Here is a 14,993-nt window from a genome sequence, read left to right as displayed (position 1 = left end):
GTCCCCGTCTAGCAAACAAACAGAAAACGTCAGGAATCGCCTGTAGAACTAACGCCACAACCCGCGAGCACGCCAACACACGTGCTCTGGACCCGTCAATTTGGCAAGATCAGTAACCCTGCCCTGGATCAGATCAGCAGCCACCGTTGTGCCAACCAGTTTGCTCATGCGATTCGCGAGCGAGATGCGCCAGGCTACAAGGGCCTCATTCTGCAACCGCAGGACATAAAATCGATCCGGGCTGCCATGACCCACGGCAACAGGGCCGCAGTGGAAGCGGCCAAGAAGCTCCCGGACGGCGATCCCGGCACGCCGACGTTATGGCTCCCAATCAGCAGCGATCTGTTGCCGCCCAAGTCCATCATCAACAGCGAGCAGCTGGAGCGCGAGCTGGTCCACATGTTCTCCAACGCCATCATGTACAACCTGGATCCGTACCGCGGCCCAGGTAATTCGTTCATGAAGCGCGAGGCCTCGGTGGAAGGCGAAGGCGACGCTGAGCCCTCAACCTACCGTGTCGACGAAGACGCGGTCGTCCGCGACTCGCGCATCATGTTCGTTGAGGTGGAGCGGCTCCTGGGCGATCTCAGGGCGGCCGAGAGGGATCGCAGCGGGCTGCCACCTTCGGGTAGCGGCAGCGCGCGGCCCACGAGCGTGGCCGCGACGCCTAGAGGCGAGAGCACGCCGGCGGCGCAGACGGCTGATGATGACGTGGACGAATTGGCGGGCGACGAGAACACGGGCTCGACGTACAAGAGAAGGCGGATCGGCACGCGCGACGCCGGGTCTCGTGCTTAGAAACCACCTGCCCAGCTGTCGTCGGGACGATCGGTTCAGCCAGAGTAGCAGCGGTGTTCACATTGATTGTTGTCATGGAATTAGAGCGACGGGATGGATTTGGGAGGCTGGCGCACAAACGGTACGCCGTCGCGTCTTTGCTTAGAACGCACGACGGGCCCGATCATCGGGCCTGAATTGATACATTAATTCGTTTTTGTGTAGTGCTTTGGTGTACATGCCAGTGGCGAGGTCGCTTGACGAAGGATGAAATCGCCTGATGTCTACGACAGGAAGTTTGTTTCACGGAAGCGGAAGCGAAAGCGGTAAACTATGCGTCTCATTTAGTACCAACGGGCTACAGCCCTCCCTCGTCATCGAGACAGAGACGACGCCAGACAGCACTGTCCCCCAATCTACTGCCCCCATCCCTTCAGCTCGCCCGTGTCAAGTGGGTTCCCCTGGCAGCTCCGATCAAACGAGCAGACCTCGAGCTCCTTGTCGGCAAAGCCAACCCTCCCCTCCTGAATGTCAAAGGCGACAAACATGCTCTTGAGCGCCACGTCCCCAAAGATGGCATCCGGCTTGTCCTCGACCCCCTCCAGCATGAGCTCGACGTCCTGGATACCCCCAAAGCACGTGTCCGGGTCGTCCTGGCTCGCAGGCGCGTACCGCACATACGCCCCCGGCACGCGCCCGCGGTAGCCGTCGTCTTCGCCGTCACCGTCGCCGACCCAAAACTCGAAATCGGGCACCTCGTCGGCGCAGGGGAACACCCAGGCGCCGCCGTACTCGTCGGCCTTGTGCGCCGCCGGCAGGGCCGAGTAGTAGACCTCGACGACGTTGCGCGGCAGCATGAGCAGCGTCGTGCCCGTGTCGGCCGTCGCGACAAAGGGCCGCTGAACCCAGACGTCGGGCGCCATGGGGCCGAGCCGGAACCGGCTCACGCTAAAGTCCCAGTGGCCCGAGTCGGGCACCGGGCGCCCGCCCAGCGCACGTCGGCCGACGTGTAGAGGCGCGTCGGCAGCGCGCCAAAGGTGTACTGCCCCGTCGACGAGTTGGCGCGCAGGTCGACACCGATGAAGCGCTGGCCCGGCGCCAGGTGTAGCGAGAGCGTCTCGATGATGGTGGGCGTCGGCGGCCGCGTCGTCGCCTCGAGCGCCTTGGAGATGCCCATGAGGCCCGTCGTCACGCTGTCGGCGCGCAGCCGGTCCGACATGTACGTTGCTGCGCCGATGGATGTGTTGGGGACGATGAGCGTCGGCGAGAGCTCGAGTGTGTCGAGCCAGACGCTGCCCCAGGCGAAGTCGCCGTCGGCTGGAGGGTTGGGGTTGTTGATCAGCAAGGTTGGCCAAGACTCTTGCTGCGACTACCTACATCAGGGGCCAGCGGGCGACTCACCATAGTGGATGCGGAACTCGCTGTCCTCAATCTCGATGGCTGTCTCGGATTTTTCAGGGTGGTAGGCTATCGAGTTGCCCGACGTGTCGCCAGCCTTGATCCAACTGACCATGTGAGTGTTAGCAAGATGCATGGATACGCGTGTTCGGGCGATGGACTTGCGTGTTGGGAGACCCCGTGTCGAGGATCAGGTTGATGGGCTCCCGGGCGCTGCCCACTTTGAGCTCGGAGACGAAGAAAATGTCCAAGATGGATTCGGCCTCGAGTGTAGCGGCTACACACGTCAACACCAACAACCACTTTGCATACTCTCTGGCAAACTCGACAGACTTACGGTCCTCGCTCCACTTCACATACTTCCGCAGCGACTGCGGCACCTCCTTGCTCCATCGCGCATAGGTAGCAGCAAAGGCCGTCGCACCCCAGGCCTCCTTATGCAGGCCGGTTCTGTCGGTCACGGGGATCCGGGCCTCGATCTCCCGGTCCTGCAGCTTCGGCAGCGCAGCCGCGGCCTGCATGAGGCAAGAGGCCACGGAGGCCGTCGCAAGGGCCACTCTGAAGGAACTCATAGTGGCGGTGACACGTAAGTAGCCTGGCTTCCCTGTCAGAGAGAAGAGATGAGATGGACGATGATCGGCTTGCTCGATTCGTTCGAGACTGCATAACCGATCCCGTCCGCTCGTCCCGTTATATATATATGTATACCCCTGACCAGCCCCCTCTGCCTGTATGCTGGCCCTCCAGAGCGACAGAAAGACTGGAGAGACGAGCCCAGGAGGCTGCAATTCGGCGATGGTCCGTTTGCTGCGATTGCCTTCACTCCCCTCGCCTGTACGCTGCCAGCTCGCTGTGCTTGCCTCGTGGTGCGACTTGCCTCCCGAGAGAAAGCGGCCGTTTCGGACCTCGTGCGCGCTGCCCTTGCCGACTCGTGTTCCCGTCGCCGATGCGTCCACCCGCCGTGATGGGGCAGCAAGCTTTTCAGACAGATTACTGGCAGGCGGCCACGAGGCCTCAAAAGGACGTCATCAGCCCAGTTAGGCGGCACCGAAGAACCCCCGGTGCTGCTGCTGGATCGTGAGTCGAGAGCAATCAAGGGGGAGGGCAAGGCGCAGCTTCGTCGTCTCGGTGACAGATACACTGGTACATACGCCCGTTGCCTTGCCAGGTCAGGTCCAACGTCATGCGGGAATTGAACACAAACAGAGACGGGGACAGTCGGCTACAAGGACCGAACCAAACACAGGTATTCCTCACATGTGCTGGGACGACACAAACAAGTAGCAACACGTAGCACTAGGGGAGGAGAGCAAGTGAGAGAGGGCATCGTTAACGTGTTTCTTCGTCTATCATGGTAACAATTGTGGAATGGAAACAAAAAGAGGCCAACTGTCTACAGCTCGTCACGCTCTCGTGCGGGCTCCTGCGACTCCTGCAGCTTCTTCAGAATCTCCTGAATCTCCTCCTCGGTAGGCGCCTTGCCGTCCTCGCCCAGGTTGATGTGGATCGGCTCAGGCCCATCCGAGGCGTCGCCAGTGGCCGCCGTGGCCGTCTTGGTCTTCTTTGTCTTCTTGTTGCTGCTGCTCGCCTTCTTGTTCTTCTTCTCGAAGCTCTTGACGCCCTTCATGGCCAGGTCGACACCCGCCTTGTCGAGCTTCTCACGGCGTGACTTGAGGTCCTTGGCGAGAAGCACCGGGTCCGCCGTTGGGGGCAGGGCTGCCTGCTTGGCCTCCATCTCGGTGATCCACGATGAAATGTCCTCGTGGAGCTTATCAATGACGTCGACATCCTCCATCTTGTACAGAGGGGGGATCGGCCCGTCTTCCTTGATGACGTCCTCCATGTCCCTGGGCTTCTCCGTCGCGGTACCATCCTCAACCCCGTCGCTGTCAGTGCTGGACGAAGAGGCAGGCTCCTCAGTGGCAGTGCTAGTATCGGAGCTGGCAGCCTGAGCCGCCGCATGGAATTCTTCGTACGACTTGATCTGATCCTTGATCTTGTCAACAAAGACGGTGGACTGGTCCAGCGCATCCTTGAGGGCCTTCACAAGCTCGGGTCGCGTCTCGGTCTCTTCCACCCTCTTCTGCACGCGCGACACAATATCGTTGAGCTCCTTGTACTTGGCCTTGAACTCGTCCTTGGACGCGTCAGCACCTTCGCCGTAAAGCCAGTCGCTGGCCTCGCTGGACTTTGTCTCCAGCGTTGTGCGCTCCTCTTCAGTCGAGGCAGCCACGAAGGACTCGCTGTCAAGCAAGTCGCGGACCTTGTATGTGAAACCCTCGAGGCGGTTCAGGGCTTCCTCCCTCTGACGGCGAGCCTTATCAGAAGCCTCAAACGCTTGGAGTCTGTCCTTGGACTTCTTGAGGTCCTCCTTCGAGAGCGAGGGCGAACCAGTATCCTCGAGAGCAAACTTGACGGGGATGGACACAATCTGCTTCTTCTTGGGCTCATCCTTGGCCTCGGCAGCGCTAGCTTCGGCGCCAGCGGCAGTCTCCGTTGACGTGGTCTTGCTCTTGGACGATTCAGTCGATGTGGTGGAAGACTCGGTAGAGGACGTATCGGCCGCCGAGTCGGCATCCTCAGCTTCGCCGTCAGCCAGAGGCTTCTGATCCTTCTTGCCAAACCCAAATAGGTTCTTGACGCCGTCCATCAGGCTCTCAGAGACCTCGGCCTCGCACTCGATGGCCGCCTTGACAACCTTGACCTCGCCGTTCTCGCCGCTCAGCTTGACGCCGACCTTGAACTGAATGCCGCTGTCTTCGCAGCCGTACTTCTCCTTCAGGGCAGCGACAGTCTCAGTCAGGTTCTGCGTCTTGAGGGTGCTGACATCACGCTCCGCACCGGCGATTTGCTGGTAGAATGTGACATCAAAATCCTCGAGGTTAGTGAAGGTGACCTCCTTCGGCGCGGCGCCCATGGGCGACACAGCCGACCAAAGACGCTGGTGTTGCTCCTTCTGCTTGGGGTTGGTCCACTTAATGCCAGAGGGGTACATGGCACCTTCGTTCAGGCGGATCTCCTTGACCCTGAAACTAGGGCTCAGCTCAGCGGCGCGGAAACCAGCGCCAAAGACGGCCGATTCGTCAGAGTTAACGTTGGAACGAATCTTGTCCGCGGAGCCGACAGATTCTTCAAGCTGCTTCTGGACAAAGGGGGTGCGAGAGGCACCTCCGTGAAGAATGACCGAGTCAAGGTCAGTGAGCTCGAGCTGGGCGGCCTTCAGAGCGTCTTGGATGACGTGACCGACTCGCACAGCGTAGGCCTCAGCCAGCTTCTCAAAGTCAGTCCTCTCGATCTTGTACTTGAAATCGACGTCCTCGTAGAGACCCTCAAAGTTGGCCTGCGAGTTTGAGTTGGCGCTGAGAATGTGGCGAAGACGCTCAGCCTCCTTGGTGAGCTTGTTAATGGCACGGCCGTGAGACTTGACAGCCTCGGTCTGCACAGAGATCTTCTGAGCTCCCTTCGACTCGACAAACTGGGAGATCATGTCGTCGACGATGAGGGAGTTGAGAGCGTCCCCGCCGAGGGTGCGGTCCCAGCCAGCGCCGAGAACGGCGACCTCCTGGACGGTCTTGTTGAACTTGCCGACGTCCTTGACAGTACGGCTCTGGAACCTCAAGACTGAGGCCTTGGTGGAGCCGGCACCCATGTCGAACACCATGTGGTACTCGGGCTTCTCGCCATTGTTCACGTTGGGGAACTGGCGAGTGGTGGCGTAGTTGAGGCCGACAGCCATGCCGTCGCTAATGAGGCTCAAGATCTTGAGGCCGGCCAGGTCGGCGGCGAGCTCAACAGCGCGCTTCTCCTCAAGGCTGAAGAAGGGGGGGACTGTGACCACGATGGAGCGAACAGATGTGTCGGGGCCGGCTGTGGCCTCGGCGTTCTTCTGGATGCTCTGGAGTTCCATGGCCAAAAGCTCCTCGACCATCCAAGCCTCCTCCTCGGCGGAGAAAGCCTTGCTCTTGAAGGCGGCCGTGCCACGGATCTTGTTCTCTTCAATCTGCAGGCCCGGGTGGCGGGCGGCATATTCTTGAACGATCGAGTCGCCGATGGGCAGGCCAAGAAGGGTCTTGAGGTTGGGATAGACGTCGGCAGGGAATCGGGCAGACAGGGCCATGGCATCGGAGCCATAAAGTCGCTCGGGGAAAACGCCAGCCTTGGGGCCGCCCTGAGGGGGCTTGAACGTAACAGCCGAGATTTCTTTCCTGCGCGAGTCCTTTGTGAGAACAATCTCGAGGGGGATGCCTGGCTTCACCAGAGCTGCCTTGATGTACTCGGTTCCCAGGTCAACGCCGAGGACGGCCGAGACGGCAAAGACTTGTGAGGTGAAGAAGAAGATACTACCCAAGACCAACGTCAAGGGGGAGAACCGAAGGGAAGCCATGGTGGCGGTGTGGGTTCGCGCAGATGTGCGCAAGTCGAAGGACGAAATGCAAGAGGGTATCGCGGGATCAAGAAAATGAGATGATGAGATGCGCACGCCGCTTGAAAGAACAGAGTGCTGAGCGCTGATTGAACAGCAATGCAGAGAGGAGGAAAGGGCGGAAGGGAGAAAGCCCTGAAGATAAAGACAGCAGCCAAGACGACGTATGGTGCAATGTCGTGGAAACGTCGTCTAAAAATGACCTAAGAATTGAATCGTGGCCCCTCAATTGGCACGAAGCTTACCTGGCCAAATGGGAAAGGCAAAGAGGACAAGTTGCACGTCACGGAGCAAGCTCAAGTCGCGATAACGATAAGCCTTGGCCACTGCCGCTGCAAGGCTGAGATGGGAGGCTCCGGTAATTGGTCATTTGTGCCACTGCCAAGTCAAGGGACCAGCTGCAAATCGGTCTTACGTTAATCCGATGCACCAACCAGTGCACGTATGTGTCATCATCTCTTTGTACCTGGCCACGAGCTTTTGGTGGATGCATTGCACATCTCTAGCAGCACTGCAATTTGAACCGCTGTACACCGCAATACCAGGCAATACCACACACGATCCCTTGCCGTACTCCATGTTACTATGAAACCCCTCACAGCTTTCCAGCATGTATCAACATCTCTGTACTCTACTGTGAAGCAGAGTTCAATCTTCAGTGTCGCCTTACGACTTCACCACACCACTTCATTCCCACCATGTCGGTTCATCCATCACATCTCACCCGTCTTCTCCTCTGGGCTTCCAGAACCGATGACCAAAGGAAATCTCCGAGTGGTGTGCCCCTTGGGCACCAAACACCACCCTAACCGCCTTGTTTTGACAGCTGCTGACGCCAGCTTTGTCGAGCTGCCGTGTTGGGCCCACGCCCCATTTACCCCCCCTCCCCCCTCCCCTTTCCTGGCCCATCACCTGCCTCGAGCATCGATTCGATACTCGGCAAATGTGGGCCTGTCGCAGCCTCCTGTCATCGGTACTGCTCGTCATCTCCCTGTTGCTCAGAGTCGTGGGAATACGGCCTTTGTATTAGCGACATTTGTCTCCAGCCATTCCCCTGTGCTGGAACCCACAGTCGGCGGCGATGTCGGCGGAGGCCCAGTAGTGGAACGGGCAGTTCTCCGTCTGCTCTCTCATGGTGCCGTTCCACGATGCAAACACGAAGGTGGACAGGTAATGCGAGGAGGACACCGACAATAATGACAACCAATGTTTGTGCATCGGGCATATCGGATCTTATGTGGATCTTCTGGAAACTCTCGCTTGTTCTCTCGGCCGACCTACGGATTGTGACGACGCGCGCAAGCGAAGACGGAAGAGCCGAATTGGCAGTTGGCACTGCCGTGGAACACGTCCAGAAAACAGACAAGTCCTGGGCGCCACCTCAGCTGCGGAATGCTGGTTTCCTACAGCCGGGGGCTTGGACACCTTCATGACGTGAGGCTAGTTGTGTCTCAAGCGACGATCATGTCTCGACCAAAAAAGTGACACATCGCCTCCGCCCAAACGACCGAATCTTGAATACTCCTCTCGGCCGACTTGTCGGCTGCTCCTTCTCCGCAATCTCTGTTTGGTTATAGATCCTTTAGTCTCCGGCCGGTGATCCGCAACTCTTGGTAGTTCCAAATAAATTGCGGTGGTCAAGGCCGACATGGAGAAAGATTACTTTCGCAGGACCCTGCGACTAGGTCTGCTTGGGCAAAGACGCCCGAGATGAGCAGGGGCACGGCATGAGATGATTGTACGGCAAGCCATTGATTGACAGGATCCTGCGTTAGCTTCCAAACTCGACCTGCCTGCCGAGGCCGTCAGAGATGACGTGATGTGCCCGGAAATCTCCTAGCTTCGCTGCTTCAAAATCCGCCACCATACGAAACGAAGCTCTCGAAAAGGCAACGGTGTCTCTCCCTCTCATCGAACCAGCATGAAGCAAGGAACGCATCTCGCGCTAGGCTGTCATCGTTCGATAAATCGCGTGGCGTTCAGGTTGCCTATTGTTCCTGAGACTTTTTAGGGAAGATGGACGGACATCTTCGGAAGGCCTGCATCCCCTGGCACCCTGCGGCTTCTGGATTTGCTCAGGCATAGTGACCCTCGGCGCAGCCCCGCTGCTAAGCGACGTTGACTAGGGCCGATCATACAGACTCTTCTTCTCCAAGCCGGACCTGGGGAATTTGGGGGGATTTTTGAAGGGTGGATGGGGTTGCGCGAGGAGCACCAGGAGGAAAAGACTCTCTTGGAGGCAGAATGCCCCTCTTTCCGTTATTCCCCCCCTCCCCCGACAGCAAACGACGACAGGCGCGCGACCAGCCGGGCAGGCGGGCTGCCGGCTAGTGAGGACCCGGTTCATTCCCTGTTTCTAGTGCCCAGGTGGTTGCGGGGGGCTTGTTAACGAGGCTTAGAGGCGCACACATGTATGTAGATTGCCTTGGAGAAGGCCGCCGTCACGTCAACTGAACGGCAGCATACGGTCTGGCCAGTTCCACCGGTTGGAGCCGCGACCGGGGGCCAGGGGTGGCAGTGCAGCCTCGATGTCAGGTCCTGGCCGTCCCATCTCGGACGTGCCATCCAACATGGCGCAAGCGGCACCTGTGTTTTTTTCTGCCCGATATTCCCGTGTAGCAGCTTGTCCTCACCGACCACACACAGCACACCTCCAGGGAAGAGGGGATGTCGAACGAGGGACCTCACTACCGTCCGAAAGAGCGTGGTGACGGAAGAAAATAGGGGGGGGTGGTGTGCGTGAAGCAACGCTAACCATCGAGCCATCATAACCCCGGCGCAGAGCTGACCACTCCGTCGTCGAGCTACGTTCTCTTGCCCTGGCTGGCGCCATCTTGTTGCATTTCCTGGGATTGGTACTTCTGTACCTCGTCTCCGATTGTTTCCTCCTCAAGGCAACTTAGAACCAACTGTGTCGCGACGACAGAAGAAGCTTGGATCATCCACCTCCTCGTGCTCGACCGAGGAAGCTTCTCCCTTTGTTCAGTCATCTCATCTGTCCATCCCGTCTTTTTTTCTCCCAAGCTCCTTTGTCCTGGGACCTCTTCTCTCGCCACATACATCATCTCGCTCCCCCTTGCCAACCAGGACGGACACCAAATTTCCAAAACCTGCAAATCACACACTCATCGCCCCGCGCGTCGCATCGGACCCCCACGACCGACCTCGACAATACCGGCAAACACGCACTGCGCACGCTCGTATTTCTCTATCTTTTTCCGGGCGAACGCAGCAGCTACAATTTCCTGTCCGTCCAGGCTCAGTTGGTGGTGCACTGTCAGTCGATAGCTACGAATGACTCGATTTGCTCCTCCTCCTGCAACCCACAGGTTCCCCAGAGATTTGGGCTCCGAGGTGCCACACCCCCAACCACTACTTCGGATCGTCACGCCCAGCGAATGACTCGCCCGTTTTGTATCCTAGACCCCAATGATCAAGCTCGACGTCGCAGCTCATCAAACGCTACCAGCAACGGCCTTCTTCATTGAGGGAAAAGGAGGGGACGAGGGGGGGGGAAGCCGTACCGTGTAACTCGCACCCCGCCAGGCCCCGTCGCCCAGCCTGAGGCGCTCGCTGCCCATCTCGCGTGCGCAATCCTACGGGGCCTTCAGACTGCTACACTGCAGTCGCAAACCTTTAGATCACGGCTGCCCAGCCGTCAAAGGGCTCCAGGCATGTCTGCATATGTAACCGACATGACGACGCCGTCGGCAAACCACGCGCCCGACGACATCACGCCTGGTCTGGCTCCCCATGCCGCCGCCGTTGCGCCGATGGGGCTCTCGCCGAATAGCAGCGCCTACGATGCACAAGGGCTGCCCATGCACTCGCCGGTGCCACACTCGGCGGCCCATGCGACGGCCTCAACGCCGACATCAACGAACCCTTCGGCCGCCCGCAGCGTCAAACGACCGCGACCAGTCAAGTCATGCACCGAGTGTCGCAAGCGCAAGCTCAAGTGCGATCGAAATCTGCCGTGCGCACAATGCCAGAAATCGCATCGAAACTGCAGGTACTCTGCAGAACACGACTCGTCTGCCCTCTCCGACGCCTCCGACGCCGAGCCAAGCGACGCGCAACGGCCGGCGAAGCGCAACTGTGCTCCAGTGGGGGGTCAAGGAAATAACGCCGGGAGCGCCAACCTGGGCCCTCCCTTTTTCGTCAGCGCGCAACGGGGACATCAATGGCGCGTCGCCTCTGCAGGAGCTGGCCTCTAGAGTCGATCGCCTGGAAAACCATGTGCTGATCAAGAGTCCCTCGGCCGCCGAGATGCCCCGCCTGCCGCTCTCGCCGGCAACGATACGAGGGCTGACCGTGAAGCAAGGAGCTCTCCAGACGCGGTTCTTCGGTCAGAGCAGTGTGCGCGTCCTCATGAACCTGGTAAGAGATCATACCGTGCCGAACCTTGTCGCGTGGTCCACCGCTGGCCTGTTGGAATCGCACTGACCTTCGCCCACAGTTTGACGAGGCCAAGGAGTTCTTGGCCAACCACGCTGACTCGGCCGAGTTTCGCGATCTCATGTCAGCCCTGTCCCGACTGCACAAGCTGATCCTCGACTCGTACAAGGAGTCGCTCACGCCCATGACGGTGTACGTCGAGTCGACGACGCCGGTGCGGGGTCGAATGCAACACGTCCTCCCCAAGCGCGAAGTCTGCGACAAGCTTCTCGGGTCGTACATACACACGACGGAGACGATCTACAGGATCATACACATACCCACTTTCATGGCCCAGTACGAGATGTACTGGGACGGAAAACTGCAGGGCGACACATTTCTGCCCCAGCTTCTGGCCATCTGCGCCACGGGTTCGCGGTTCGAGGCCAAGTCAAAGGGCTTGCGCAAGAGCATTGGCACCGATTTCGACGGCGTTCACATCCCGACGGCCTGCGAGCTGGTCAAGTCCTGGCTCCACAGCTTAAAGGGCAAACAACTGATTGACTTTACGACGCTGCAGACGGAGATGCTGCTCCTGCAAGCCATGCGCATGACGGCGGCGAGGCCACAGGTCTTGTGGACACAATTGGGCGCCATTCTCCGCATGGCCATGACGATGGGGATGCACCGGGATCCTTCCGAATTCGAACCCCAAATCCCCGTCTTCTCGGCCGAGATGCGGAGGAGAATGTGGTTCTCCATCCTTGAACTCGACCTGCACGTCTCACTCGTCTGCAGCCTGCCCTGCTCGATCCGGGAAGGCGACTTCACCTGCAAGCCGCCCAGCAATCTCAACGACAAGGAGCTCTTCCCCGAGATGGTTGAGCTGCCCCCGAGCAGACCGATCGACAATGGCACAGACAACCAGATCCAATGCTACGCGGCCATGACGGTCGGCATTCGCCTCAAAGTGGTGCACATGCTCAACCGCATCGACTCGATTCGCGACTACAACGAGGTGCTCGAGCTCGGGGCCAAGCTAGAGCTGATCTCGGAGGACATTGGCTATCTCTTCCCGCGGAATAATTCGCTGAGCGACAGCGAGCAAAGCAAGATGTGGCGATGCCGGGTCATTCTCGACATGCACATCCGACGGCCACTGCTGGCGCTGTACCGCCCCTTTGCGCTGGGCTCGGTGGATGCGCCGGCGCAGATCACGCGGGCCTACCTCACGTCGTCTATGGTGATCCTACAGTATCTCGACGAGCTCGACCCGATGCTGGCGCACTACCAGAGCGTCAGTGACATGTACCACCTTGTGCTCAAACGAGATATGCTGCAGGCGTCGCTGAGCCTGTGCTATTACATCCGTGCCGGCCTCCAGTCGAACGCGGGCCCGTACAGCAACCTCAAGCTGGCGGCGCTGTCCCCGGAGCCGTTCGACGATGCGCGGTCGTACCGGGCCGAAACGCCAGCGCTTTGGTCACCGGTGCGCCTCATCAAGACAGTCGACAAGTCGATGGACCTGCTGATGCGCAACGTCGGTGGCGGCGACGTCAAGGATATCGTCGCCCTGTCAGTCGTCCTCGCGTCGGTACAGACGACGGCACACGAGCAGAAGCTGCACGAGATCCGGCGCATGCTGACCGTCGTGCTCGAGACGTGCATGCGCGCCACCAACACAAACCCCGAGCTCGTCCATTCCCCGCTGCCTCACCCTCCGCCGCCGCTGTCGATCAACAACAGCCACCCCTATCTCCAGGCACAGGTGCCGGGCCAGCAGCCTCCACACTACATGCTGCACGCCAACGGCATGGCGGCGGCGCCGGTAAGTGGAAACCGGGGATGGAAGCTCTGGCAGGGGTGGAACTGGGCTGATGATGACTGGACGGCAGACGCAGGATGAGGAGAGCATGATTTGGGACCTCGAGGGCCTCGACCCGAGCTGGGATCTGTACTGGGGCCAGATCATGCCGCTGTGGTCGTCATGAAGCGCCATGGCTTGTCGTCAAGGCGGTCGTTTTCCTCCGTTGCGTTTGATACGAACGTTGAGGCATTGTTCGTTGGAGATGGTCGGATTTCTTTTTTTTTTCACATGCACCATGGGATTGGTGCAGGATGAAGAGAGCCAGACAGAGGGACAGATTTTGCATGGCCGGATGATTGGCGCACAATATAGAATCCAACCCAGCACACGCAGGATATCTTTTGGAGGGGGGAGGGAGGCAGGCACGATACCAACTTCCTTTTTTTGTCTTTTTGATTCGATTCATGTTGACTGTTTTTGCAACTTTTTTTTTGCTTCTATGTCAATGGACTTTTTTTTGGGTGAGCGACAGGGCTCAACTTTTGTACATGTGACGCAGTCGTCAAGGGCACAAGATTCTCGGGGCAAAGGCGGAAGAAGAGTCGGGCGAGCGATTGTTTTAGTTTAGATGGCCACCAAGAGCCGATGATTCAGAGTGGCGTTATCCGTTAGGGTAGCAGCAAAAGGAGGAGCTACTCGGCTTGCAACATCAGTATTCACATTGGCTCCCTTCCTCAGTGTCAGGCACGTGTCGTTGAGATGACTTTCCTTCATAAGAATCATGGTGGCAGGAAGGCGCACCCCACACCAAGGCAGGCTCCACGATATGGATTCCCCAAACGGCAAGTTCGCTGTAGACTGCGGGGAGGCAGGTGGGGGGGAATCTACCTCGGCAAGCCAGTTGATTGGTCCAGCTACCCCGGCTTGTGTGGGCTTCACCTGTCTGATGGAGAGCGCGAGCAGGTCGGACAGGTCGGACAATCGGGGTCAAGGGGGGGAGGCAGGGGCGAGGCAGTCGTGAGGGAGTCGCGAGGCGGTTGGGGCCTCGGCTCCCCGCATCATTCGAGTCGGGCCTGGCGTCCCGGCGCCTGTGGGGAAAAGGTCCGTCACGCTGGAGAACCTCATCCAGGCTTGGTAGGCCAAACGGTTTATCAAGTCATCGTGTCGCTGTTCCAACTCAGCTTCCCCTTTGCCACTCACTCTGTCACCCACCCTTTGTTACTTGTCACGATACATCTTCACCCAAATCATTTGCCATACCCACGGTCACCTACGCAATCACCAGTGTATCCCTTCCAACAACCCGACAAGATGGCGCCCAAGCCCAAGGCTCCCAGCTACGTCCTCGGCGTTGGCATGACCAAGTTCATCAAGCCCCGTGGCAAGGTCGATTACACCGAACTCGGTTTTGAGGCTGGCGTCAAGGCCATGCTCGATGCCCAGATCAACTATGATGATGTCGAGCAGGGCGTGGCCTGCTACTGCTACGGCGACTCGACATGCGGCCAGCGTGTCTTCTACCAGTTCGGCATGACCCAGATTCCCATCTACAATGTCAACAACAACTGCTCCACAGGGTCGACCGGCCTCGCCATGGCCCGCCAGTTTGTGAGCTCGGGCGCTGCCGACTGCGTCCTCGTCGTCGGCTTTGAGAAGATGATGCCCGGCAGCCTGCAGAGCTTCTTCAACGATCGTGAGAACCCCACCGGCACGACCGTCAAGATGATGGCCGAGACGCGCGGCATCACCAAGGCCCCTGGCGCCGCGCAAATGTTCGGCAACGCCGGCCGTGAGTACATGGAGAAGCACGGCGCCGAGGCCCGCGACTTTGCCGAGATTGCCCGCGTCAACCACGAGCACTCGACCCTTTTTTTTGTACTCGCAGTTCCAGGACGTCTACACGCTCGACCAGATCCTCGACGCTCCCATGATCCACGCGCCCCTGACGAATCTGCAGTGCTGCCCGACCTCGGTTTGTTGTGGGGCGCGAGACGACGTTGTCTCGCAGGCCTTCCTCGACGCCCGCCCCCACCTCAAGAGCCAGGCCGTGCTCATCGCCGGCCAGTGCATGGTCACCGACGCCCCCTCGCTCTTCTTCCGCAGCGCCATCGACCTCATGGGCTTTCTAGATGACCCAGCACGCCGTGCGCATCGCCTCCGCCGAATCCGGTATCGACGTCTCTCGCGACGTTATGGTCTTCCGAGGTTCTT

At 59.1% G+C, this 14,993-nt stretch overlaps 5 protein-coding genes across 5 annotated transcripts; 3 read left to right on the top strand and 2 right to left on the bottom strand.

The window, feature by feature from the left end:
- Positions 1 to 246: 246 nt before the first annotated feature.
- On the top strand, positions 247 to 798 carry VDBG_05608 (conserved hypothetical protein; the record flags this gene model as incomplete). The annotated part of the gene is made up of 1 exon (XM_003004449.1): positions 247 to 798. The coding sequence occupies one exon, from the start codon at positions 247 to 249 to the stop codon at positions 796 to 798; it is 552 nt and encodes a 183-aa protein (XP_003004495.1).
- A 395-nt stretch (positions 799 to 1,193) lies between these two features.
- VDBG_05607 (endothiapepsin) lies at positions 1,194 to 2,747 on the bottom strand (the record flags this gene model as incomplete). The annotated part of the gene is made up of 3 exons (XM_003004448.1): positions 1,194 to 1,676; positions 1,775 to 2,094; positions 2,513 to 2,747. 3 exons carry the CDS (start codon positions 2,745 to 2,747, stop codon positions 1,194 to 1,196), a joined length of 1,038 nt encoding a protein of 345 aa, XP_003004494.1.
- An 821-nt stretch (positions 2,748 to 3,568) lies between these two features.
- On the bottom strand, positions 3,569 to 6,842 carry VDBG_05606 (stress protein ORP150; the record flags this gene model as incomplete). The annotated part of the gene is made up of 1 exon (XM_003004447.1): positions 3,569 to 6,842. One exon carries the CDS (start codon positions 6,557 to 6,559, stop codon positions 3,569 to 3,571), a length of 2,991 nt encoding a protein of 996 aa, XP_003004493.1.
- A 3,180-nt stretch (positions 6,843 to 10,022) lies between these two features.
- VDBG_05605 (conserved hypothetical protein) lies at positions 10,023 to 12,966 on the top strand (the record flags this gene model as incomplete). The annotated part of the gene is made up of 3 exons (XM_003004446.1): positions 10,023 to 10,978; positions 11,058 to 12,803; positions 12,871 to 12,966. The coding sequence occupies 3 exons, from the start codon at positions 10,352 to 10,354 to the stop codon at positions 12,964 to 12,966; spliced, it is 2,469 nt and encodes an 822-aa protein (XP_003004492.1).
- A 1,127-nt stretch (positions 12,967 to 14,093) lies between these two features.
- On the top strand, positions 14,094 to 14,915 carry VDBG_05604 (non-specific lipid-transfer protein; the record flags this gene model as incomplete). Its single annotated transcript, XM_003004445.1, has 1 exon — positions 14,094 to 14,915. One exon carries the CDS (start codon positions 14,094 to 14,096, stop codon positions 14,913 to 14,915), a length of 822 nt encoding a protein of 273 aa, XP_003004491.1.
- Positions 14,916 to 14,993: the final 78 nt, after the last annotated feature.

Source organism: Verticillium alfalfae, genomic scaffold, assembly GCF_000150825.1.
Source record: "Verticillium alfalfae VaMs.102 supercont1.6 genomic scaffold, whole genome shotgun sequence".
Taxonomy (NCBI): Eukaryota; Fungi; Ascomycota; class Sordariomycetes; order Glomerellales; family Plectosphaerellaceae; genus Verticillium; species Verticillium alfalfae.
Note: the sequence above shows the minus strand (reverse complement) of the source record. Positions and strands in the feature narration are given on the sequence as shown.